The sequence below is a fragment of the Cebidichthys violaceus genome, unplaced genomic scaffold (genome assembly GCF_023349555.1).
Source record: "Cebidichthys violaceus isolate CVI_PGR_0920_01 unplaced genomic scaffold, fCebVio1.0.p SCAF_33, whole genome shotgun sequence".
Classification (NCBI taxonomy): domain Eukaryota; kingdom Metazoa; phylum Chordata; class Actinopteri; order Perciformes; family Stichaeidae; genus Cebidichthys; species Cebidichthys violaceus.
The window spans coordinates 1,543,518-1,568,616 of record NW_027176517.1 but is presented as its reverse complement, the minus strand read 5'-3'; the positions used below and the strand labels follow the sequence as shown (position 1 = coordinate 1,568,616).

At 42.2% G+C, this 25,099-nt stretch overlaps 1 protein-coding gene across 1 annotated transcript; it reads left to right on the top strand.

Moving 5' to 3' along the window:
• Positions 1-8,280: 8,280 nt before the first annotated feature.
• rgs5a (regulator of G protein signaling 5a) lies at positions 8,281-16,374 on the top strand. The gene is made up of 5 exons (XM_068725027.1): positions 8,281-8,403; positions 9,172-9,285; positions 10,725-10,786; positions 13,433-13,599; positions 13,776-16,374. The coding sequence occupies exons 1-5, from the start codon at positions 8,360-8,362 to the stop codon at positions 13,938-13,940; spliced, it is 552 nt and encodes a 183-aa protein (XP_068581128.1). The 5' UTR covers positions 8,281-8,359; the 3' UTR covers positions 13,941-16,374.
• The last annotated feature ends 8,725 nt before the right edge of the window (positions 16,375-25,099 follow it).

The following is a 25,099-nucleotide window of genomic DNA, read 5'->3' as shown; positions in this document are numbered from 1 at the left end:
ACGCACATCTAATCTCACGTCTATTACCGGCATGCTAATGATGTCATATTTCTGTTGTCGGATGCTTCAGTAATTCGTGCCAGATGTTCGCACAGTACCAGAGCGGGGCCTTTTAGCAGCACATCTCTTCATCTGGAGATGTTTCAAATGGAACAAAAAGAGAAGCTCATCGATTCCTTAGCTGTGTGTTGGTCACACTTCATCCTCTCCGGATCGAAAGCCAACTGTTGTTATCAAAGTTTGAACGAGGTCAGACGTGTGAATCGGAGCCGGAGTAGAGAGTTCAAGAGAGGTCGACACATCAACTGCAATGAATTTATCATTTTTAGTCCCAAAAACATGCAGAGTTATGTAACGCGGCACAGATCAACAGTCTGGAGTCATAATCTACATCAGTAGATGTAGATTATGACTGAGAAGTTAATCAGCTAAACCAACAGGTTGTTGAGTTCTATATTGTTTTGCTGTGTCATGCTATATGTGCATTAATAACTAGATGTTGTCTTTATTTCTTTTTTCACTTTTAATACCAACCACCACTGTGAGCTGCAGTTAAACAACCGGCCAGCTGGTTCTGTCTGGTGCATTTCTATCATAGCACCAATTATTGCGCATCGTCTCAGATAAACACATAGAGAAGCATGTTTGGACTTATCTGCGGAGCGTTGATCAGGTCTGGCAGGTTGTAGCTTGCCGATGCCATCTCATGCAGTCACCCCTCGCTCGCAGCTAACAGCGCTAACAGTGCTAACAACGGTAAAAGTGCTGACCGAGCTGACGGTGTTTACCTGAGGGGGGAGCTGAAGGGTGGGTGTTGTGTTTCTGCATTGAGCTAACCATGGGGCTCGCTCACATGCACTCACAGGCACTAAAAGGCAACACGGCCTGCTGGGCTTTGTAAACAGAGCCCCAAGTATACATTACAACATACACAGGGTCTTTCTCGTTTCACAGCCGTGCGCCTCCCCATCTCCTCATCTCCTCATCTCCTCCATCCTCGATCAGGAAATCGTTCTCAACGCTCCATCTTGAAGGACATTCCTAAAATGCATCTCAAGTGTCGAAGGAGGCTTAAAAAAAGGCATGACGCACAGCTGGAATACTCTCACACCGTGGCAGGACTCTGCAAATGTAACTGTTCGTTTTGAGTCGTTTAAGATGATCAATCTTCACAAGGATTTAATCCAATTGATAGCATTTACCACAATGACTTATGTGTGATCTATCAAATCAAATACTGCAGGAAAAATCAAGAAGAAATGGGGACTAAAGTTTACCTTGAACAAGGCCACTCATCTGTCATCTGTATCAAAACAGTTCAGTCGTGTAATTCTTATGATATGCATGAATTAGAAGTTTATTGGTTTCCACGTAATTCCAAACGTGTCCAGTTGCTCTCTGCGGGATGCTGCTCTGGGAGGAGAGGGAGCTGACTGGTCGACTGGTGGGTGCAGTAAATGCTATTTAAGCATCCTTTTGGAATGGGCATCGCTTTTATATGTTTTCATTTCATGGGAAACGTTTCTTGTTGAAAAGAAGAAATGCGTTACAGGTCGGCGCCGCATATTTCAACGATGTGTTGTCAACAAGAGCATACCCTGGAGATTCATTGATGGGAAGTGAAATAAGAATGTGGCCTTGAATCTGGTAATAAAAGACGATTTCATGGTAAATGGACTTTACTTGGTCTTTAAATGGACTTTCATTCATACAGCGCCTTTCTAGTCGTCCGACCACGGAAAGCGCTTTACACAGCATGTCAACATTCACCCGTTCACGTACACATTTACACGCTGATGACAGCGTTTGTGCACATTCACACATACTCACTTACTTCTTTCCCAAGGAGCCTTCAACCCAGAGGAGCCGGGGGATCAAATCGCCGACGACCCGCTCTGCCTCGGAGCAGCTGCCCGACAACAAATGATCCTCCTTAATAATGTTTCTACTCTATTTCACTGTGACTCATCGTATTGGTATTCATATTGAACCTGATGTTATTTACCTTCCATTCAAAGCGACACCTCTGGTCCCACATTTGTGTTTCCTTTTGGTCTGCCGCTGTTTTTCATATTGTGCTTCTACACTATGTATTCTATTAATCATACATAGTGTACACAGTGTATTACTGCCATGTGGTTGTTTTGTCTACTTGCCCAAAGATAACTCTGGTGCAATTAGTTTTGATGAGTTCCCATTTTAGAGTCCATTGGCTGCTCACACAGCAACACACACACACACACACACACACACACACACACACACACACAGGCCCACGTCATGCAGCTCAGGGAGCTGAGACAGTCAACAGATTAACCCTTCTCTCCCAGTGCTCCTCGGTGCATCAACCCCTTCCTTAATGTGAACAAATAATGTGATGTGACAACGTGACGTAGCGCGGACAACACGACGAGCTCCGCCTCCACCGCATGACTGCAGACTCCTCCGTTCACTGGCTGCACAAAGAGAACCCGGTCGCCTCCAGCTTCTGCGGGTTCTTTTCTGTTTTTTCTGGCTGTTTGTTCTGATTTGTGTCCAGATCTCTGAAGACCAAACACACTTTATTTAATTGCTCGTGATAAACGCTGTTGTTCTAAAGTCGGGGTTTATCTGATCCGATAGAGACGTTGAAGTTCTTGAGCTGTGGAAATACACGGGAGTAACTTGTCCTGCCTATCTGTCAACTCCTGCGTGTCCATGTGTTTTATGAGGCTGTTAACTCTGCTGCCGTTGAAACTGTCAGCAAAAGCCGGAATGACATCCAAACTGTAAATGTCTGAAAGCTCACGTAGCGCTGCAGAAGTATTGAGCTTACTGTTCATCCGTCTTTCTATTGGTTGAGCCGGTGTGACTTCTGTTGCATCAAATTGTTAGCGTTCAGCGCTGAGACCTCTCCAATGGAAAATCCATTTAAGTATGCAATTTATTTCTCTAAGGCAGGAATGATAACGAATGCGTCGTTATGTATCCGCAGGTTTACCCAGGCCACAGTTCTGCAACAGAAAAAATCCATTTCAATTCAAGAGGAAACGGTTTCAGCTCCCCTCTGACCCCCTGAAAGAGCCACATTCACAAGAAAAGCCTTTTCAAATAAACAAGTTAAGGAAAACAATTAATGATACTGTGGGAAGAGTGATTTAATTTCCTCTCTAGACAGGGCACTGAGAAATCGGACACCTCCTTAATCATCCTGCCTCATGCTTGAGGTTTAGCTCGGCCGCCACGGCAACAGAAAGCCAGAACGAGGGTTCGTAGCGGATCTGACATTTCCTCCCAATTTGGATTTAATCTGGCATCAATAAAGTGACGAGTCTGAGGCTGAGCATATTAAAGACATCGCATCCGTAATGTGTCGGTCAAACCTGCAAGTCCGGAGCATCAGAACTGATCTGGGTCCAGAAAAGGAAATGGCAACAGAAAGGCTCTTCTATTTACCACAGAACCCCTGCTGCTGACATCACAGCGAGACTGTGTTTCCTCCGATTCACACACACACACACACACACACACACACACACACACACACACACACACACACACACACACACATTGTCCTGCAGTGTTTATCTCACAGCTCCCGTTGTTGACCTTTAACCGGCGTGAATCGAGCGAAACGTCACCAGAACTGTCTGCGTCGCTGTAATCTGAGCGAAGAAGGAGTCATAACAAAGTGCAGAGATTAGGATTATTTCAGGAGATTACACTCGCCTTCCTGTTCGGCAGTAAAAGCATCTGGCAGCCTTATTCTCTGAAGACGGCAGTTTACGGCAAATATCAGGCTCACTTGAAAACAATGATGATAACGTGTACTGGACACATTATGGTTGTGATGCATATAAAGTGCACCCGTATTAAAAGTGGAGTGATAGGCGCCCGCTTATCTGACGCCAAAGTGCTAATTAACGTCAGCTTCAGTGGCAAAAACACGGAGCTGAAAAACATGCGGATGATCATGAGCAAGTAAAAACACAACATGACTGATGCTTACTGCATATCACGTGTTTGGCAGGTTGCTAATTACAATCAACTGCATTTTCACGCAGTATATATCTACCTTTATTGTGCCATTTGGTGACCATTACCTTTGAGGGACTGTACTTTATGGCGTTGCTCGAGCTTTCTCCCGGCCGTTATCTGTAAATCAGGCGTCGAGCTTCTGTCATCGTGGCAAACAAAGCCCCTGGATGCCAACTGGTGGCAGTTTATTTGATGAGCGCTACAGCTGTTGCCGTTGGCCTAAGTACACAACGACTCAAAGGACCATCCCTTCCTGAACTTTGGCTTCCAGGAAACCCCCAATGTAGCTGTGAGGGCTTGCCTTGTCTGAGCGGGCAGCGTTGGAGCTGCATTGTTCCAAATAAACAAACAACGTGACTTGAGTGCGTGCGCCCTGTTATTGATTCAAATCTAAAGAGCAACGTAATGAGATGTTAAGGAATACATTTGTGTCTACAGTGTGACTTACTGGTTGTTTTTAATCAGGTAACCCAGCTGCTTCCAGATGTGTTAAGACCTCAAGCTTGTGATCTCAGTAGTCAGAAACGCCGTCGTTATTTTAGTCCACTAGATTTTTTTCTCACCTTTCATGGAGTCAGAGATTTATTGCCGACCTCAACCGACGCTTACAAGAATCCGATTTCACTTTGGTGTGTTTATTTGTTTTATATCCACACTGCTATGCACCAGACTTTTTTGTTTTTGCATTACTCCTAAAATAAAAACACTGATAACAAGACAGCCTGATGTATCAGTCAACTTTGATAAGTGCTGCACTTATGTAACTGGCAGGCCTCTGTTATGAGGCTGGGACAAGGGCCGGTACAAACAAAGCTCTTTTTAGTTTAGTTACTCGGTGCAAATCATGGCCCAAAGTTTGCCTTGTGTTTCTCATCTGGGTGTTCTTTGGAACGAGGAATGTTTATCTATTTGTTAGTAAAGTTAAACTGTGTGGAATTATAATTTTCCATTTTCCTGTTCTGGTTTATGTATCAGGACTTTATTCTCGTGGGGCTCCTCACGAGCAGATTTTGAGGATTGTTTACTTTCAATGTTCTGCGCTCGTTCTGCACACTAATCTAAAAGTGATGTGATATAGTAACATTGGGCAAGATGGAGGTCGCTAAAGCTCTTTGTACTGGAAGGCAGAATCAGTAGGAGTTTCCTAAAAATTAAACAATGGACTCAAAAAAAAAAAAAAGAATCTCTCTCAATCAACAATGATGACCCAACTACAGTGTGTGTGTGTGTGTGTGTGTGTGTGTGTGTGTGTGTGTGTGTGTGTGTGTGTGTGTGTGTGTGTGTGTGTGTGTGTGTGTGTGTGTGTGTGTGTGTGTTTGGATTTAAAAATAGCACTATAAAGAATACGCAGTGGGCTGACATATGTGTACCAGATAAGATAAATCATCTGTAAGATCCCCGTTTGTGTGCTTTTCAACAGTTGAGAGTTGATACAGTCAACATGAGACTGTTTGTCTATTTGCTTGTTTGTTAATCTAATTAGTTTGAAGGTGTCGTGGTCCGAGGGGGTTTTGTTATACTGTGCTTCCTATTTTAGTTTGAAAGTCCTCTCATCTCGTCTTATTTTATTGATATCTGATCGGCATCAACAACAAACAGTCTTTGTCTGGTCTCACGCTTTAGGTCCTTGTTGACTTTTTCAATCATCAACCATGAACACAATCTTTCCTGTGTGATCACATTCATATGCATAACATGTAGCTGGTTTGACAGGCTCTTTGCGTATATCTTTCTTATTATTGAAGGTTTGTGCGTTGTTAACGTTGTGAAACTGTTTAGACAACTAAAGCACTAAGTTAGGGTTAGAATAAACACGGTGAAGCTAAGCACACTTAACGTCAGCTAATGAAACAACGTGATGTCAGTCCGCGCCGTAGAATCCCGTCACCGTACCGATAGCAGTAAATGACGCTCAACCTTCTCCACGTTCTGTATCTGTTGCGTTTTGTGACTCGGCCAACATGTTTTAGGCAGAATCCAGATTCTCTCAGAAGCTGCAGTCGAAAGTCTCTTTTGAAACGACCCAGACGTGTCTCTGTGGCGGCCACGATACCAGCTGGTTGAACTCTGTAAATGCTGAGGAAGGTGCTTCGATGCTTCCTTTCTTATCTCCTTCAGCAGAGGATAGACTGGACCATCCTTTACAGAAGGAGAAAAGATGACAATGCTGTCCCAGAATTCCTTGCGACAGCAAAAAAGTAAAGCCACGCACCGTTCGGTCATTGATGAAATCAAACAATGTAAATATAGATATTGAGCATGAGCGTCAGTTTCAGTATGTGCGATCTACTCGGAGCAGTAAAGTGTGACATCAGCAGGAAGGACCTGAGGCATTTCAATTTGCTGTTTTAGCCAAAGAAAATGACACATTTAATTTTCTACCTGCAAGAAAGTAAAAATATGTTTCTTGAGCATAAGAGATGTGATAAGGACGTCACTATTAATGTGGGTACAACTTCTGCAAACAGTTCCAATCATCATGGAAACTGTCATTAAACATCCAAGTCAGAACAAAGATAAAACTTGAGAAATAGCCAGTTTCTCCACTGCCAAGGAATGGGCTCAACGTTAAACTGAGCAGTCCTGATGAAAGGCAATGGGGTTCACTCTGGTTCTCTTGTTTCACTTGATTAACTGCCAGTAACATGAGTCAACAGAACATTAAGCCTGTGTGCCTGCATCAGTCAAATAAAGCAGTTTTTGAATGATGACATCCAGTATACATTATATAAGTACGTCAGGGTCAGTGAGGGATTCAATGTGGAGCAGAAAGATGGAGAGCTTAGCTGGGAAGCCTTTCTCCTCCTGTGAGTACAAAGGTATTAAATAAATGGGACAGCGTCCAGCTCAGAATAACCCAAAAAAACCTTTCTGTTACTTCCAACACTTCTGGGTTTCTACCGGTCCTGATTCCCTGTGGTTCTTCTATCTGTGTGACGGGTTTGAATCAATGAAAACAACGTTTTTTCTGTGTTTGGAGGCGGAGTTTAATTACTGCTACGGCTTTTATCAATAATGTATGAGAGTTAAAGTACAGAGTTGAGGAAACTCTTACTTTGTCAATGGAGAGCTTGAGGGCTGGTGATGTTTTTGTCATCATAATTTAAATGTAATAATAGCAGCTGTCTCCCTGAGAAGCCGCCTCCTGTACGGATAAATGGATTTATTTGACGGTAATAACGAGTACGTGCCAGGCTGCAATCATCCAGTTCCAAACAGACAATAAGAAAAACACTCAAGCATGCAGTTAATGGAAAACAAATGAGATGCTGGTCAAAAAAAATCACAAATTATGTCTATTTCTTAATTTCCTATCATCTCCCTACTGTTGAGATCTATAATAAATGCATACAAATGATCCAAAATAAAAGTTGTGTTCAGCTACTCTGCAGCTTGAGCAGTTCTATGGTCAAGTTCAAACGTTCCTGCTGTTAAAAGATCATTAAAAGATCATTTCTTTATTTGTAAAGAGTTTGTTTTGATGTTGCTGAAGTAGCAACCTGTTGGCTCGTGTTCAGACAACCTTTAACATAAATGAATAAATAAAGTAAGGCACAGTAACAGAAAACGTTGTTTTAGTATTTGGTCCCAAAACTCAGGTATTGCATCGACACCAGCATCAAACAAAAACATGTTCACCAGGACATGGATGAAGATGAAAATGCATGTGTGAGTCACTCTGGTATTTTAAACAAACATCCAGTCATTTGACGCTGAGGAAACAAAAACCTGCAGATAAAATCGACATGTGTTGGAGCCTTTTTGACCAACTTCAAAATACGGAAACTGCTCCAACTGAGGTCAAAATAAGAGTTACAACGTTGATTTTTTTAACACTGTGTACCGGATGAAACTTAATTGTGTTTCTGTAGAAATGAAGCTGTTGTAGCAGAACGCAGTGAACCATGAAAAGATGATGAAGATCAATCAAACAAATAGTCATGAATGAAGACAACTGGCAAATGCAAAATCCATTAAGACATGTTTTAACAAAAGCACTCACTGACAGCATGTGGTACTCATTGTAATTGATAGCCTCAACATCTTCACAGTCATCTTTGAATCCTGCACACTGGTCCCGGTCCTGGACCTGGTCCTGGATCTGTCGGTTAATTGAATCCTCAAAGCAAACAGACCGTTCTGAAAACCCGCCCCTCCTCAGCTGTCCACACATTCCAGTCTGATTGGCTGAGCTGCTGAGCCCGAAGCCCAAAGGGTGTCCCTATAAAGCTCCCCCCCCCCCCCCCAGCTGAAGTCAGAAAGCAAAGAGGACTCTGAGACTCACAGACTAACACAAACCACTGGATTCACTCTCAATCACTGCAGCTGAACGCGTCGGACAATGTGTAAAGGATTAGCTGCGTTACCCCAAACCTGCCTGGTGAGGTGAGAACTGCATCATCACTTCACCTTTACCCGTCATGTGCTGTCATTCTCCGGCCAACAGTTTCCATCTGAAAGAACTCGGAGGCTTTGAGTTCATTTTTGTGAATTTTTTACTTTCTGACATGAATTGCTGTTTTGTGAAAATCCTTTTTGAACTGAAGAAAAGCTTCCAAACTGTGTTCATGCTTTGAAGGATATTTTGCAATAGCTTGTGCAGATTAGTCAAGAGCGTCAGAGAACGGTATTGTGTTGCTTACAGTCTCAGACCTGACGGAGGTCGGAGAGGTTTCTAAACCTGCAGAGCTGAAGAACAACGAAAGGTTTACATCAGTCATAATAGAACTCAACATCTTCACCATTTGGTTATTGTTGTTCATTCAATTACAGTAAATTTAACATTTTTACATTATAGATAATAAATTGTTATAATGATTATGGGACGGAATGACCAAAAGAAAAACATCTAACCAAATAAAAGAAGTGCAATAATTAAAAACAATAAATCCATTTAGTTTTTAAGCTGTAGCTTATTCAAAGACAACATCAGAAATGTTTTTGTGTGAAACTCTCTTTGTAGCAAATGAAGTTCTGAATTTTATTAATCAGCCAACTGACACTTCTACATGTAATCTTAGTGTCTTGTATAAATACAATACATCAGAGTTATTGTCCTGAAAGTGGAGGTAAACATCGTGACTAGATTATAATTGCCTCCGTGTCTAAGAAGCTAAAACAAGTCACACACGTCGTCCGCTTTCTGTCATCCAGGGCGAAAGAGATCAAGTCGAAATTGGGCGTTTTACTGCAGAAGCCAGAAAATGCCATCGACCTCATCATCCCCTACCCCGAGAAGACTGAGAAGAAGCCGGAGAAGCAGCAGAAGTGAGTCTCTCTCTCTGAATTAATGTCTGTGGAGGTGGGTGGGGGGGGGGACGTTTGCTGGAGTGTAAACCAGATGATTGACGGTGAAGTGGCCGAGCAGACAGAGCAGGTAGATGTGGAGATCGGAGCGCTGGCTGGGCTCAGATGTTCACCGTTTGACGCTACAAAGCCTCATTTCAACAGGCGTCCCGTTGAGACGACTGTCACAGATCATTCATATGATGTATGGAATGTTGAACTACTTGTTTCCTGTTCTACCACACGGGGAAAGTGTTCTATTCTATCCTGCTTTTTATTTGTCTCTTTATAATATTACGGTCATTTTGTGGCAACGATCGCTTTCTTTAATCTAAAAGTCAGGAGGCTTTGTTGTTAGTTCCCTTTAGAGTCATTGTGGTGGAGATCACACGGCTCTATATTACTCTCCTGTCACTGCAACTCATGCTGATAATCAACAATAGCCTCACACCTCTCTCTGAACGGTGGCGTTGTAAAAGCATCCGCTGTCATCCAGCTGCAGAGTTTTGACTTAGTGTTTGATTACTGCGGGTGTGTTCCACCTCTTATCCCCACGCGGTTAAGATGACGCACACACACATACAATAAGTGCTCACTGAGCACTAATCTACACAATAAACGACGGGAGACGCTTCTGCTCTTTTACTAAGACACCTGATTGGTTGAACGAAAACCATGTCAGCTGCTTTGGAAGCAGTCAAATGTCTAAATGCTCCCCATGTCTGGCCCGGTACACACCAGACACACCCGGTGGATGATTTCCAGACTTAAGTCTGTCAGCAGAGATCAAAGGATCCATTCTGGTTTTGGGGAAACTGGAAAAATGTCAAATTTGTATTTATAGCTTAGTGGTTTTCACCCTGTAGGGTTTATTTTGAGTACATCATGTTTGCTAACAATTAAAAAGTGTGTATAGGCCAATAGAGAGGAAGCCCCTCAAGCATGTCTTAAAGAGCTTTTCTCACACTTACCTTCAGAAACGATTGTCTAAGGAAAAACACATCACTTTTCAAAACACATTTTTCACAGCAGGATGTCTCTTAATGCTGACGTCCGTGGCTAGACTTGAAGCTGCAGTGCTCTGAAGGGGTCTTTGGCGCTCCCCGGAGCGGGGGGGCCGTGCTCGGGGTTGGTCGGGGTTGGAAATGTGCGGCTCTCCTCTGGGGGTTCTGGGATGAGACTGGAATCATCCCTGTGGATGTCTCTGGGGTTAGGGGTTTCAGTTTGGGCGGTCCTGGGTGTTCGCTGGCCCTGGTGGGCGTCTGTAAGGATCTATGAACTCAGTCTGGGTAAAGAACACAAAGGCTGAGTGCACTGCAACGTTATGCAAGTGAAAGTAGACATACTAACAGGATAATGGGGGGGAGGGTCTCAAATGTATTCTGAGGATCACAGACTGACCTGAGCTGTTTTGTGTGCAGGCCTACTCCTGAGGAGGCTGCTCAGTGGCGCGAGGGTCTGGACCGGGTCCTGAACAACAGCTGTAGGTTTGCCCTCACTTACTCTCTCTCTCTCTCTCTTTCTCTTTCTCTCTCTCGTCTTTTTGTCCCGATCTGGAGTCTGAGTCCCCGTAATGTGACTGCATGAACAGATGTTTGTCCCAACAACATGATCAAAGCCCAACTTCACCAATCACAAACGAGAATCAAGGTGCTTTAAAAGTGAAAATCTAACACCTTGTTTCTGTAGAACAACATCAAGGAACTTACTTCACATTTTAAAGTAGTATATATTCTTCAGCAAACGTAACGTTACCCTAAAACCCTTTTTAAACGGACTCCTTCATTTAAAAAAAAAACATGGCTTTAAGTGATTTCCTCAAAGAAATATCAGATGTATTGTCTCATGTCTCACGTATCTTGCGGACATATTTCTCCTCATAATGTTGCCATTTATTCAAACTATTTTTTTCCACATAGCTGCTGGATGCTCCATTTATTTCCACACAAAAATACCCCTCCTTGTTTAAATCCCATAAATAGACACGATGAGGTCGTCCCACCACTTGCTCTCTTTGTTGACGTGCGTCCAACCAAACAATGAGAACACCGTGATTTCACACCGGCCGGAGCTGCAGTCTTCCTTATGTAACAGCTGGAACTTTGGTTCAACTTGAACCGTTCCAGAAGGAGCAAGCATGCCTTCGAGGTCTGGTTTCTGTCTAGTGTTGAAACAGGTACACCCGGCCGGGTTCGGTTCCCATAACGGCAATGTAGCCGGTGTGCTTCTTAATCATTTGTATTTATAGTGTGTGTTAGACATTGTGTATATGTTATTTATATATTATTGATAAATGATTTCATCTCAATGAAACCCTCAAAGCAAACAAACGTATCTCAAAGTGGTTTTAGTTTCCCTATTATACAATTTAGCTAAACTTCAGTTGCAGTCTAGGATCTAGATCTTTTTTTTAAACGATACCTAATTTGAATTTGGACATTGCGACTAACATTGATCTGATACTTGATAAATTCGTCCAGGAACTCCTTTCACCAAAACACGTAATTTGCGAATGTAAAACTGCGACGTGGTCTTAAATGCAGGCGATTATAGATTAAACTGAAGGTGTTGATTGAAAAACACGTCGACGCGCCACACATGGCTCCGCTGTTTACTTTACAAAGTGCACAGAATGCCCGAGAGCCAGAAACACTGATGATTAACTGTAATGGTTAACGGTATTTAGCGGTACGCGTAATCTCTCCTGCTAATCAGTCACTTAAGTTGCCCCCGCACATCTGAACAGACCCTGCTGCAGATGTTGCTGCGCAGCTGCTGTTGTGTTCAACGGGAGCAGCGTTTCCTCTGCAGAGCTCAATGGGTGGTGAAAGACACTTTTGTAAGTGGCTCCTTCTGCATAGTCCAGGGCAAAGAGACGTGTGTTTACATGCCTGTGTGAGTGTGCGTTATGCATCCATGCATGTGTCCGTCCATGGAGGTTATGTGTGTGTTGTGGTGAAATCTCCAGGGAGAGCTCTAAATGATTCCGCCGGCGTTTGATTTATTGCACGGGTGTTGCAAACTGCCGCGCCGTGATCATTTATCTCCACGAGCTTTTGCATTAACATTATTCTTTATGGCATCTCTCCGGTTAATTCCCATGGGACTCTCTGTGAGTTATTCCCTCTCAAATGTAGCACTGCCCTCCAAAGTGCATAAGTCAATGTGTATTATGCAACGGGGAAATAAATAATGTACGACTGATAAAGAACACGGCACTCGTGGAGAAATTAATCTAAATTTTCAAGTTGTTGTCCGTGCAGTTTTTAAATCACTTGTTCAACCTATGGGGGTCAGTGAAGTTAATTAAAACTGAAACGAATTCAACAGACGTGGAAGTGAAATATTGTAGAACCATAAATACACGACAAACAAACACTGAAGCTACAAGTTCTGCTGCTCTGATACACAAACAGCCATAAATTGGTGCTAGTGAGTGAGTGAGTGAGTGAGTGAGTGAGTGCTTCTCTTTTTGCGTGTCCTTGAACTGAAGGTCTATCCAAAAAAACAGAGCTGCAGCTTGATTGCGACTCGGAGCTATTTTGAACCAAACGAGCCCTTTTTGAGATTGCAGATAAAAGCCACAGTGAGGCCACAGCAAAGAGCTTATCATCTGCCGCACATGTTCACTCAGACAATGGGCCCTTCGCAGGCATTCTGTTGAACTACAATGGTCTTCGCTCAAGCGAGTAGTTGTTTCAAGTCTTATTATGGATCCTTATCTAAGAATGACCACTGGGCTTTCACAATTGTCCAAATAAAAAGTTTCTATTTCCGATACTGTTTGTGACATTTGTGAAAGGTAGTTGTTTTATTTCTAGAATTTAAGTTTGAACTTTTCTGGATGGAACAATATCAGGAAGAAGGGGATGTGTTCCCTCCCTTATGGCTCATAAAACATCCCCGTTTTCCTGATATTGTTCCATCCAGAAAATCACACTTTCCTCTATAAAAACACCAAACGTCTGTAGTATATGCCACCACTTTATGATTGTGCCTTCCTTTCATTTTCCACCACTTCCCCTCTCACTTCTGGAATCTGGAACATAGCTGGCTTCATCTATCGCCTAAAATAAATGTCTTTTATCTGAACGTTAACACGCAACCCCTCCCCTCCTTTCTCCATCAGACGGTCTGGCCGCTTTCCGCAGCTTCCTGCAGTCCGAGTTCAGTGATGAGAACGTTGAGTTCTGGATGACCTGCGAGGACTTCAAGAAGACCAAGAACCCCGTGAAAATGGCCACCAAGGCCAAGAAGATCTACGAAGACTTCATCCAGTCCGAGGGACCCAGAGAGGTGAGGGGCTCCTGAGACATATATTTGTTTTATTGCAGAGAGAAACAATCAGTCTCTGACTATTGTAAACCAGTTGTTGTAAACATCAATGTGGTCTCTTCTAGATCTTCTCCAGAGAATATCTTCCGGGCAAACGGGACTTGATTTACTTTGTGTTTCCGTCTCCTTCACCACAGGTGAACATTGATCACTTCACCAAGGATGTGACCCTGAGGAACCTGGTGGATCTGTCCCCTAACACCTTTGACCTGGCCCAGAAGAGGATCTTCGCCCTGATGGAGAAAGACTCCTTCGGTCGTTTCCTTCGCTCTGTGCAGTACCAGGAGCTCCTGGTCAACTAAGCCAGGGTCTGAAGAGATGGGGGGGTGGGGGGGGGTTCAAACAGCAGTTAGTTAATATGAAAATAACAAGACACATTTTTTTTAATTAGGTATTTGTAATTAATTACCTTTTTGTAAGTACAGCTCGAAAATCAACGACTTTTATTTTACAAAATATTCAAAATAGGGCGAGAAAATGATAATTCCAAATTACAGTTTGAATGTGGCTAAAGGGAAAGACTGCCTTTTGAAATAACCCTCCCCAACCAACACACACACACACACACACACACGTTCTTGAACGTCTATACCAGTGAGGACCTTCCACTGACAACATGTATTCCCTCTCCTCCTAAAGAAGTGAGGGTCTCCCAGAAAATGACCTCACTTGTCAAAAATGGTCGCCAAAAACCAGACTGGTTCTCACACGAAGGAAGAAGTCCAGACACACCATGTGTACACACGGGGTCAAGATCTACTTCACAACAGACAACAATGTGTTTCTATACGAAACATACGACTCGATATATGTAGTTAAGTCAGCTCCTTATCTTACTCAAAACACGCTTCATTATCTGACTTACACAACGTGTCACACAGACTCATCGACCGCCACGCATTCTGTAGCATACTCCATAGATGACTGTCTGACGTTTCTGTTGCCCTAGGACAGAACTCTACCAACAATTATATGAACAATTAATCATATTCAACTGTACTCAACTTCTGTCATCTGTCTCATGTCATCAGCATGACGCTCACCTCTGCCTAAAAACAGCCCTGCTCTCATGTAACACTGATTTGACTGTTTTCTATTGAACACAAACTTACACGTTATAAACTAAAGCAGAATGAAGCAAATTTAAATTTGACTGAAATGACAATTATTTAGCAGTTTGTCAAAAACATTGCTTGACCCCAAAAACATGAAATATTCAGACATTTAAAAACGTAACCCAGTCCTTCGCTGCAGACATAAACATCTTATATAATCGAAGAGTGACTTTTAAGTACTTTGTGTTTTTCCCAAGAAGCCTCAAAGATATTGTTTGAAAAGGATATGACCTATAACAGTTTCTGTCTGTGAGAAAACGATTGGGGAACTCTAAATAGAATGGCAGTTACACAGTTTTTAAATCAGTTACTTCATTAAATGCTTTAAATATTTTGTCATTAAAGTGGATTCTCGATGCACGAGTAATGGTTACCACATATCTCTCCTTTTTGTCTCTTTAAGTCTCCAACACTCATATAGTCGGTAATCTCTGATTTTCACCAAACTCCTCTTTTTGGCATCGCTGGATCCTGTGAGAGCCGTCCTTGAGAATAGTGCTGGTTAGTTCAGTGGTCGAGCTCCTTGGCTACCGCTAAACTGCATGTTGCTAAGATGGGAAAATCAAGTAGGAGGGAATCTGAGAACAAGAGACGTGAGCAGAGCAGCGGTTTTAACAGAGAACGGTCTTTTTCCCATGCGATGTTACCAAAGTCTTAAAAAAGGTCTTACGCGTTTATACAGCAGTGAACAACATGGGGGGACAGATCTTGCAGGTTTGCAGCACTAAACAATGTAAAATGCTGGCGATTGAGACTCATTTGAAGATGGTCTTTGAGTTACAAACATGGAACCTCAAATTTCAGTTTGAAGTCATAAAAGGAATTTAAGGAAATAGCAGCAATCAGACAAGTGGATACAGTTGATAAATCTGACATATGCACTTTTCACTTTTCATTTATTGTTTCGGGTAAACACCTTCAACCACAAGTTATTATTCACTACATGCTGTAAGAACATTGGTTCACATAACGTACTGAGCTGAGGCATAGATGGGTGCAGTGGTGGATTTGGTGTTCAATGTTTGAGTGTCCTAAATGTACACTTTAGTTGACTGTAACGATCGTTAAGTGTGATCATATTTACTCTTTAATGCTTTTTTTATATTAAAAGCATATGTATTAACCAACACAATAATATTGCTATCTAGATATTCAGCATTTTAAAAAAGTCCTTATTGTTCCCCGTCATGCAAATATCCCACTTTAATCCAAGCTGAAGAAGTTGCATGTCTTCTAACTTATGACTAACAAAAGGTCATTAGGAACAACAAATGAATCCAAAATAAATCAGATTTATTTCAATTTTCAACAACATTTGGCAAGGGTCCATTATGGCACAGATTAGCCAGTCTGGTGTCATGACCCTAAGTGTCAAACACGTCAACAATAAGGACTTTAACAGTGCTGAGTGTGCAGCATTTGATGTAGTCTTGCATGTAATTTCTGGAGTCTATCATATAAAAATATATATATGCATACAATTCCTGAAGATGTATTTATTTTTACATGTAAATATCAACCATTTACAACCAATTGTGTCTAAGTTATTCTTAGATGAATGGAGAACAGGCAAGGACTTCTCCCAGAATCTTTTCACTGTCATAAAAGAGGAAACACCCGACTTTCCATTGTCACTTTGTTGTTCTTCATTAGATCCCGTATTCCTAATGTGTGTGTGTGTACATAGAAAGCACATGATCGACTCTTTAAAAACTGCATTGAAAAAGTAGAACGTACTCGGAGTGAAACGGAGAACAATGCAGATGCCACAAATCAAGTAATTTAATCATGAAAAATATCATCTTAAAACATTTGCCAAGTAAATGTTTTAAAGTGTTTCCAATCATTTATTGTCCACGTTTACTTGCAGGCAGTCTTCTTCTTCTTCCCTGCCTTACCTCCACCTGTTGATCAGTGGAGTAGTGCGACACCATTGGTAGGAATGTGTATCACGTCGCATGCGTACTTGTGAACATCTATAAACAAACAAATCCACTCGTAGAAAAACAGTTGCACTGCGATGCTAGCGGTCCAAAACTCCACAGGTCACTATTTCAGTTGTCAAATTCTCTGTTTCGCGACTTGCATAAATAATGACATACCCATAAGCCTCAGCTGCACCCTGTGATTTATGCTAATTAGCCAGTGTTAGCATGCTACCACGCTAAACTTAGATGGTGAACATGGCAAACATGCTTAAGGTTAGCGTTGTCATTATATGAGCATCTTCCCAGCGTCTGCCATGTTTTCTACAGTAGCCCAGAATGCACCAACCAAACACTGGCTCCAGAGCGGGACGGTCAAACTTTCACATTTTTTTACCGTAATTTTCAGAAACGCTTGAACAAGGTGCAAACTGCAACCTCACTGTTAGATGCCACTAAATCCTAAACGGTCAAACTTTAACACCTCCAACATAATACAACTGCCATGACACATGGTGTCTCCAGCTGCCTTTCTTCACCAGGAGGTTGTAATACATGGAAGCTTCACAACACACCCCGAGGATCCCACCAGCAGCCCAACCAGAGCTGCTATAGTGGAGTGACATGACCCCCCACACTAGCTTACCAATGTTGAAGGCACATCCACATATGTCAAATCTTGTAAAAAAATGTAATATTTGTAAAAGGATTTGGGGTAATCTGTGTGCTAACATTTCACAAACTTCCAAGGAAGTCTCTTGAGTAGTTCTGGTATTATCTTTGTAACTATCAAACAAACGGGACTGAAAACAAAAAGGAACAAATCCTTCAAACTCTCAGGAGAATAGCTCTTAGATATTTTTAAAAATCCTGTTCCCTGTTTTTCTAATTACTCCTCGGAGAAAGGTAATTGTTTTGAAGATCAAAGCAGCATGTGTCGCGCACGCAGTGAAAAACAGAGCGGAAGCAGATGAAGAGGAATCGGCTGCCAACACAAACACTGTCAGAGGCCTGCGTGGAAGCATCCGTTACTACCACACTTCCATGAAATAAGATGGAAAAGGTCAGGTGCCTTTAGTCCCAGAAGGAGGTTGTGAAACTTGTGACTAATGTTTTGTTGAACTCGCTGCTTTTAAAATGTCTGGTCGCATTACAAGCCAGAGCTCAAGTTGTCACGCCAAAAGGTGTGAATATTTCCCTTAAAGTAAACAAGTACTGTATCTATTACTGTACTTGAAAACTAGAACTAACATAATAAATTGAGATTCAAGCAGATAAAAAAAACACAATAAATGCAAATGCTTAGAACGTATTACTCTGATTACAACCTAAGAATTACGTTTCACCCTGATACGTGACCTGATATTCCCACAAACGGAAGATGAAGAAGAATTACGCTCCGACAGGATTGCCTGATAAAGTTTGTATTTCTTCTGCTTTTCCTGTAATCAATCGCCCTCTAAGCACAAACAGACCTGCAGACATAATGAGGTCTCGTGATAAGAAACCATGTCATATCTGAATAGGTCTACTATGGTCATCTGTTTTTTGGGAAATCAGCTTCAACCTATTGGAGAGACCTCTAAGTAGAAACTGAGTCAGACATATTTGCCTTTTATTCATGGGAGAAACTGATTTGTAGTCCCCAGGGTCTAAAATAGTCTGGTTAAAACTAATAAACCATAAAACTACACAGCGCTGTTTACGTTTACTCTGGCGTCATTAACAGGCAGATGCGTGGGCGTAGCCGGATCGGTGAGCACATGGGAAGCGGATCGCTCACTTAGTTCCTCTTGAAAGACAGCAACGCTCCACCAGTCATTGACAACATTGAGGCAAACAAGTCGGAATGGCTTCAGGGCTTGAGATAACTGTTGCTGAGTGACTGCCAGCAATAAATGCACACTGACTTCCCTTTGTAAAAATGTAAAAGCATCAAATCAGTTCAACACAGCGTCTGATGCTGAATTAACTCTAAGGTAAACCCACCCACGTCATCATGAACCGGTCAGAGCCACTACCGAGAATTAAGAGCAGCATAGTCCACTCAGGGCGAGTGGGAGGCAAGGTTGATGGTTCGAATAAACACAGGACTTTATTTCAGGAGACCACCGATAGTGTTCGGTGGGAAACTAAAAGTAAACGTTGACATTTTGTTGCGTGGTTTTGTTGCCTAAACCTCACATCTCGTGAAGATGGAAGTTCATCTTGAAGAGACACTCTGAATGTAGTGAGTGGAAACTGAACATCCCTGCCAAGTCCAAAACTAACACAAGAAGGGTACCTAGAGCGTCATAGTCTAAACCCCAGAGCCACCGACCAAGCGTCGGTATTTGACGAGTTGGTACGGAGAATATCTTTAAAAGAAAAGGGTAAACTAAATCTCTAATTAACTTGCACGCTTGAATTGGAGTTTTAGAAAATATCAGATGTCAGTCTGGTGACGCCTGGTTTAGAGCTAAACGTTTTGGAAAGAACTTGTTTCACACTGAAACCTCGAAAAAAAAAAAAAGCCTCCATTATGAAGCGAGGAGAGCTGGGATGAGGTCAAATGTGTGTAAACGACAACCACTGCACAATGCAAGAAGACCGAGGGGGGAGGAGCCTCTTCAGTGTCACGGATGGGATTTTGTTTTTACATAAATTTATGCAAAATTAGTCCGTGAAGACTGATACGTACGATTTAAAATGCATACAAAATACAGCCGTGAATTAAGAGCAGACAACAGCAGCCACAGCTGAATTATCAAATGTGGCGTCAGCTGCTTCTCTGGGGAGAGAGAGAGGTCGCAGGTGAGGAGACTGAAAGTCGTGCTACAAAAAGCCAAAAAGCGGCACCAGACCAGAGCGGAGGAGATGTGCCAGGGGACAGAAGAGGACAGAAGGCCATCTGGTCTCCACTTCCAACAAATACAACAAGCTGACCCCTTGGCACACGCACATGTCAATAAATAATAAAGACACTTGTAGTGCAGTGGAGCAGCAGTCTACTCCACTTCCCAGTCTGAGGACAACGTGGGTTTGCGTCCACGACTGCTCCCTTGTGTGCGACGACGTCATGAAAGAAAAATAGACCTTCATTAATGTGTTCATTTGGTATAATTTCCTGTGTGTTTCACAGGCAGATGTTAAAAGAACAAAGGATAACATACAATACTAGACACACGCACATTTCCACATATTTAGAATATTTAGCCTATTGACTGTGAGCCAGCGTGAACAATATTTAAAGCAGCTAAATGGAAGTCAACCTGCATTGACTTTATTATTGACACCTGTGCTGTTCACGTGGAAATGTCCTCCTTGAATTAGGGCCCCATCTACCTCCGTCTGCATGCTCGCGTGAGGAATGTGACCCGTTAACTCAAACCAGATGGTGGGGAGTGGACCTGAACTCGATACCCTCCGACAGCCAGTCCACTCTGGTGTCGACCTACATCTCACACTTCGGTAGAACTAAACACACTCATCTTGAAGAATTCCATCGCTGATGTGTTTTGTGCATTTAAAGGGAAACGTCCCTTTGTATCGATGGCAACGGATGTTTCTAGAGGAGGGTTCACAACACAGCCCCACCCGTTTACTCCTCCACTACCATGTGCATTCCCACAGCTGTGAAGCGGGAAGATTTCTTTTTATTTTCCAGATCCAGTCGTCTCTCGCCTGTTCACCAGCCACCCTCTCCGGCCTTCACACCTGCTCCTTATCGGCTAATCCCCCCGCTGACCGGCTGACTGCCTGCTCAGCTGCACGTCGTCGTCTAATCAAGCTTCCTCTACAAAGCGCTCACTCAACAGACGAAGAGCTTGCTGCATTACCTGTCTTTGTTCAAGTCATTATTTCACTCTCCTTTGAAGCCGTGAGACTTGAGTCTTTATAGAGTCTGTGCTGGTAGTTTCCATTAAATGTAAATCTTTTTTTTTAACATATAGCGCTTGCAGAAGTAGCAGAGATTATGTCATTTAGCCTCAGCCTACTTGCTATTTGCCCCAATTAACAAGCTACTAAACTCAATACATGACTAATCCAACAAATGAATAAAAGACACCCGATGACAAATGAATCAGTGGCTTTAGGTTACATCCTGAAAGGCCGCTTTCCATTAGTCAGAACAAGGGTTGTGTTTATTTGACATATACTTCAGTTTTGCCTCAACAATGCAGGTTAGACGGGTAAAGGGAAAGTCCTCCCTCTCTCTCAAACAGGGAGGACAAATGATAAGAATAGGTATTCATTGCCAAGACTGCACTATACGTTCCCCACAGTCTGTCATTCCATTCAACGTGCTGGATGATGTGGTTAAACAAGTTAAAAGGTTTAAAAGCTAAGCCATAACTTGCGATGAATAATTGTACTTTATTGTGCATTCAAAGTTCTGAAAATGTTGGCAATGGAAGGACCCTGAATCACAGATCCCAATATGACTATAGGGTTAATATGACTGTTAAGAAGGATCAGTTGAAGTTGCTCTGTGAGAGATGTCTATATTCTACAAACTTTACACGGATTAAGAATGTTCAAACTTCATATTACTTTTGTCTTTGGTGGTTTTAATTTCATTTAGTAATTAAGTTGGTATTTTAGCGAGCTTGTGTCATCTATTTATTCCTATTTAAGCGTTGTACCACAGTCTGTGTGCATTAATGCTTGCAAACCGAGCAAAAACCACAACAACACCATTGCAATGTCAAATCCATCCCAAATCATATAATCGGCTCAAGCAAATCAGAGGATTGAATAAAATACTACAGGCAGGCCAGAGTGGGTTTGAAGCTATTTAGAGAAAGCGATGCAACTGAACAGAAGTGCATTCAGTCCAGACACTACTACTACTACTACACACTACTCACTACACGTGTTCACTGACGGGTGATGTTGGTTTCACTCCCTACTCTGGTTAATGGCAACGGTTTGATATGTGTCGTCTGCACATTTATAGGTCAGACGGCTTCATAAAGGGACGCAAACTTTACTTCACTGTATGAAACAACTAAGTAGTTTAATCCCAGAGAGACTCAGTAGTTCACAGTGGACCTCACTGCTTTTTGTCCAATATTCTAGAATCTATGGTCTGATATGGTCACCTTACGTTATGATTTTTTTTTTATTCCTGTGGATTCCTCACAAGTGGCCGTCCAAGCTCCCAGGCACCCATGTGATCTGCACGTATGGCTGTCATTGTTAAAATGTAAAGTTATAAAAATGATGCTTATAAGTTTTTACCTAATGTTTTTGTATAGTTGTTGTCAACAGCAAGAGAATTACAGCTGAATAGTGAAATAGATTTCGCCAACAGGTGCAGAATGTTTATACTGGAAACTAATATCGTTATATAAATGTCCCATAAAAGCTTAATGAAAATATTAGCGCTGCACACAATCAAGTGTCGGAACATGTCACAAGGCTGTCACAAACGATACAATAAACACACACACACACACACACACACACACACACACACACACACACACACACACACACACACACACACACACACACACACACACACAGTGAGATGATCACTTTAGCCCTGCAGTGTTTTATTATCAAAGAATCTCAAGACAATAAACCAGAGATTTGGGCCTGCAGCCCAGGGGACGTATGTAGCGGGTAGAGATAAGTGGCTTCGTATGTGCGCTGGTCGGGGTGTACGTGCCTCCTTGCATGCATGATCACATTAGAGCACCAGATCCTCCTGTCAGGTTTTAATTAGCAGGCCTCACAGCTGCTCGCCGCTGGTAAAGGCAGGAGAAAACATCCAGCGATAAGCAGGTTAGCGCTGAATGAAGCGCCGATCGGGCCTGAGAGCCGGAACAGACTCTGGTTAGTGCAACAGCTGCAGGCGAAGAAAAGCACACAAAGACGAGTGCTTTATTACATAAGACGTGTTTCTGTTTTCCAACTCTCCCTCTGTACACATAGGGGCTGGTGAGTTGAGATTTAAATGACATCTTTACTTCGTTATTTCGATGACTTTTGCAGACCGACTTCCTGTGGCACAAACTCTGGTCTTTAAGGTCTTTAACACCAACTTCAACTGGGTGTCGAGCAGTTTGATCACACTTACCTATACAATCTTAGCTTCCATTTGCAAATTACTTTTATCAGCCAACATTACAAAGCTACCAACGCCAGATCCATGACACGAAGCTAAGGAACAGCTAGCTGGTTAGCTTAGCTTAGCTTAGCTTACTTTAGTTTAGCTATAGTTGGCCGCCATTGCCTTGCATCGCTCTTTGCTTGTAGAAAGGAATTGTTAGTTATATAACCTTACAATATTTTTGATTGCCATAACGTTAGCGAGTGTGACTGAATTAGCTGCTGTTACCCACTCAAGACAGTATGTTTGCTAAGTTACAGTTAAGCAACCGTAAAGTCAGTTTTTATGTTACGTAGCAATCTGTTCACACATTCACAATTCATAAACTGTTACATGCAGAACCTTTTTGAGGAAAATTCAGATTTGAGACACTTTCTTTCAACTGTTACTTAACTTACTTACATACAGCTCCAACTGCAGGTCCCTAACTCATTTAGATTCACTTAAACTACAATCAAAAAGTTCACACATGGAGTTCCTCCCTGTGCATTTCTTTGACAGATTTGTGTGGGCTGAATGTTTCATTCAGGAACAGATGAATGAGGGTTTTGCGGGCACATTGACAAGCCTCTCTTTAGGCCTATATCTGTAGTAAAAGCTGTCAGAAATAGGAGTCGATAAACGGTAAATAAAAATGTGGCAAAAAGTAATAATTAGCCTGCGACAAGAGCTCTTTCACCATCTGTTAGCTACACGCGTTGGCTCTAAACATGATCACTTAATTGTGTAGAATTAGCGATCTTTGTCATCAAACTATAGTGAAGTTTAGTATTCAGAACAAAGCGAATCACCTTTTTGAAGCCCAATGTTGGCGCCCTGCTGGCAGAAACAAAAGGTTCAGTAATGATTCAGTTCATGTGCAGTGAAACGACTGCTGGTGTGTGTGTGTGTGTGTGTGTGTGTGTGTGTGTGTGTGTGTGTGTGTGTGTGTGTGTGTGTGCGCGTGCGCGTGTTGTCTTCAACGCTCACGGTAGTTCATTTAACTCGTGGAAAGGAGGGCAGTTATACGCAGAATACATTTGCAGCTCCAGTGGAATGTTTTTTGGCTAAATTCTAGCTGCTGGGAAAGGAATTCACACAAGCGCAGCGGTCCCGGTGGATTTGTCACTTTCTTCTCTTCTCCTGTGTTTCAACTGCATAATTCAAAGATACTGAGGCTGATGTATTGCAATATCAGATACTCAGCAGTAGCCTATATAAGACAGAAATGAGGATGCATGTATTCATACCTTTTTTTTTTATGTTTGCATGACTCTTTCTCAGGAGAAATTTAACTAAAAATGTCACTTCAATCTTCTTCTCAAAGGATAAATTAATCAGCAACGCAGGATGTTTTCAAAGAGTAACCCGTGTTGGTCCTGCATGGAAACACTCCTGGAGTACTGATCCACTTTGAAGTGTCTGTGTAAGAGTGTCGGTGAATTATTAACCCCAGCACTTTTTTTTATTTATTTTATTTATTTATTTATTTATTTTTTTTTTACAGGTTCTGCCTTTTTTTTAAAAAGCACTCAGGCCTTTTTATTCTATCTTTGTGCCTTTTTAACTAAGCAGGCAGTAAATATTTAGGCATGTTTTCCATCTCCCTGTCTGTTCAAATTTAGATTTGCAGAAGATTAGTTTTTAAGCAAGCTTATTTACCGTATGGTGTGTCATGGCCCCAAATGTGTTGCCCTTAAATAGGCATGGAGGTAGACTGTGAGTGTGAATACAGCTGCAGTAAACAGCGGAGAGTAGTCGAAACAAATACACACTTGGGGTGAGCTGATATTAGACGCGGTTGAAGCCTAAACTATGTGGACTAATCACAATCATTGTTGATGGAAACAAAATGATAAGATTCTGGTGATCATTTGATGAACATTCTGTAATCGTCTGCAGACGTTACATAATCACCACCGGAGATTGGAGAAGCCGCCCTATGACTCCCGGTCATAGATGATTGTGTTTTCTTGAGGGGACAGTCTGAGTTGTGTCAACATCGTGAACAACTGTCTCATGATGTCGACACAACAAGTGAGATGATTATCTTGTAATCACGAGAAGTAAAGCTCGAGGTCCAGATCCAAACGCCTTAAAATAGAATGAAGTACAACCTCTTATTTAGTCAAAAGGATGACAGTTCAGCTTATTCATCAGACATTTCTACAACCCTCACGTTACTGTTGATCAGCGTGTGTGTGTTGCTGGTTCACTTCGAATACCTCACAGTGAACAATGACCTTCCCTGGTGATTGCCTGTAAACCTGCTGTTCAGATTTGTAGTTCAATAAATCACATTGGAGAACATTAGCCATGGCTGTTTACTCAAACGGTTGTAC

Coding starts and splice junctions, on each gene's coding strand:
- rgs5a (XM_068725027.1), top strand. CDS start 8,360: ATGTGTAAAGGATTAGCTGCGTTACCCCAAACCTGCCTGGTGAG. Junction 9,286..10,724: donor AAGCCGGAGAAGCAGCAGAA/GTGAGTCTCTCT, acceptor TTTTGTGTGCAG/GCCTACTCCTGAGGAGGCTG. Junction 13,600..13,775: donor AGTCCGAGGGACCCAGAGAG/GTGAGGGGCTCC, acceptor CCTTCACCACAG/GTGAACATTGATCACTTCAC.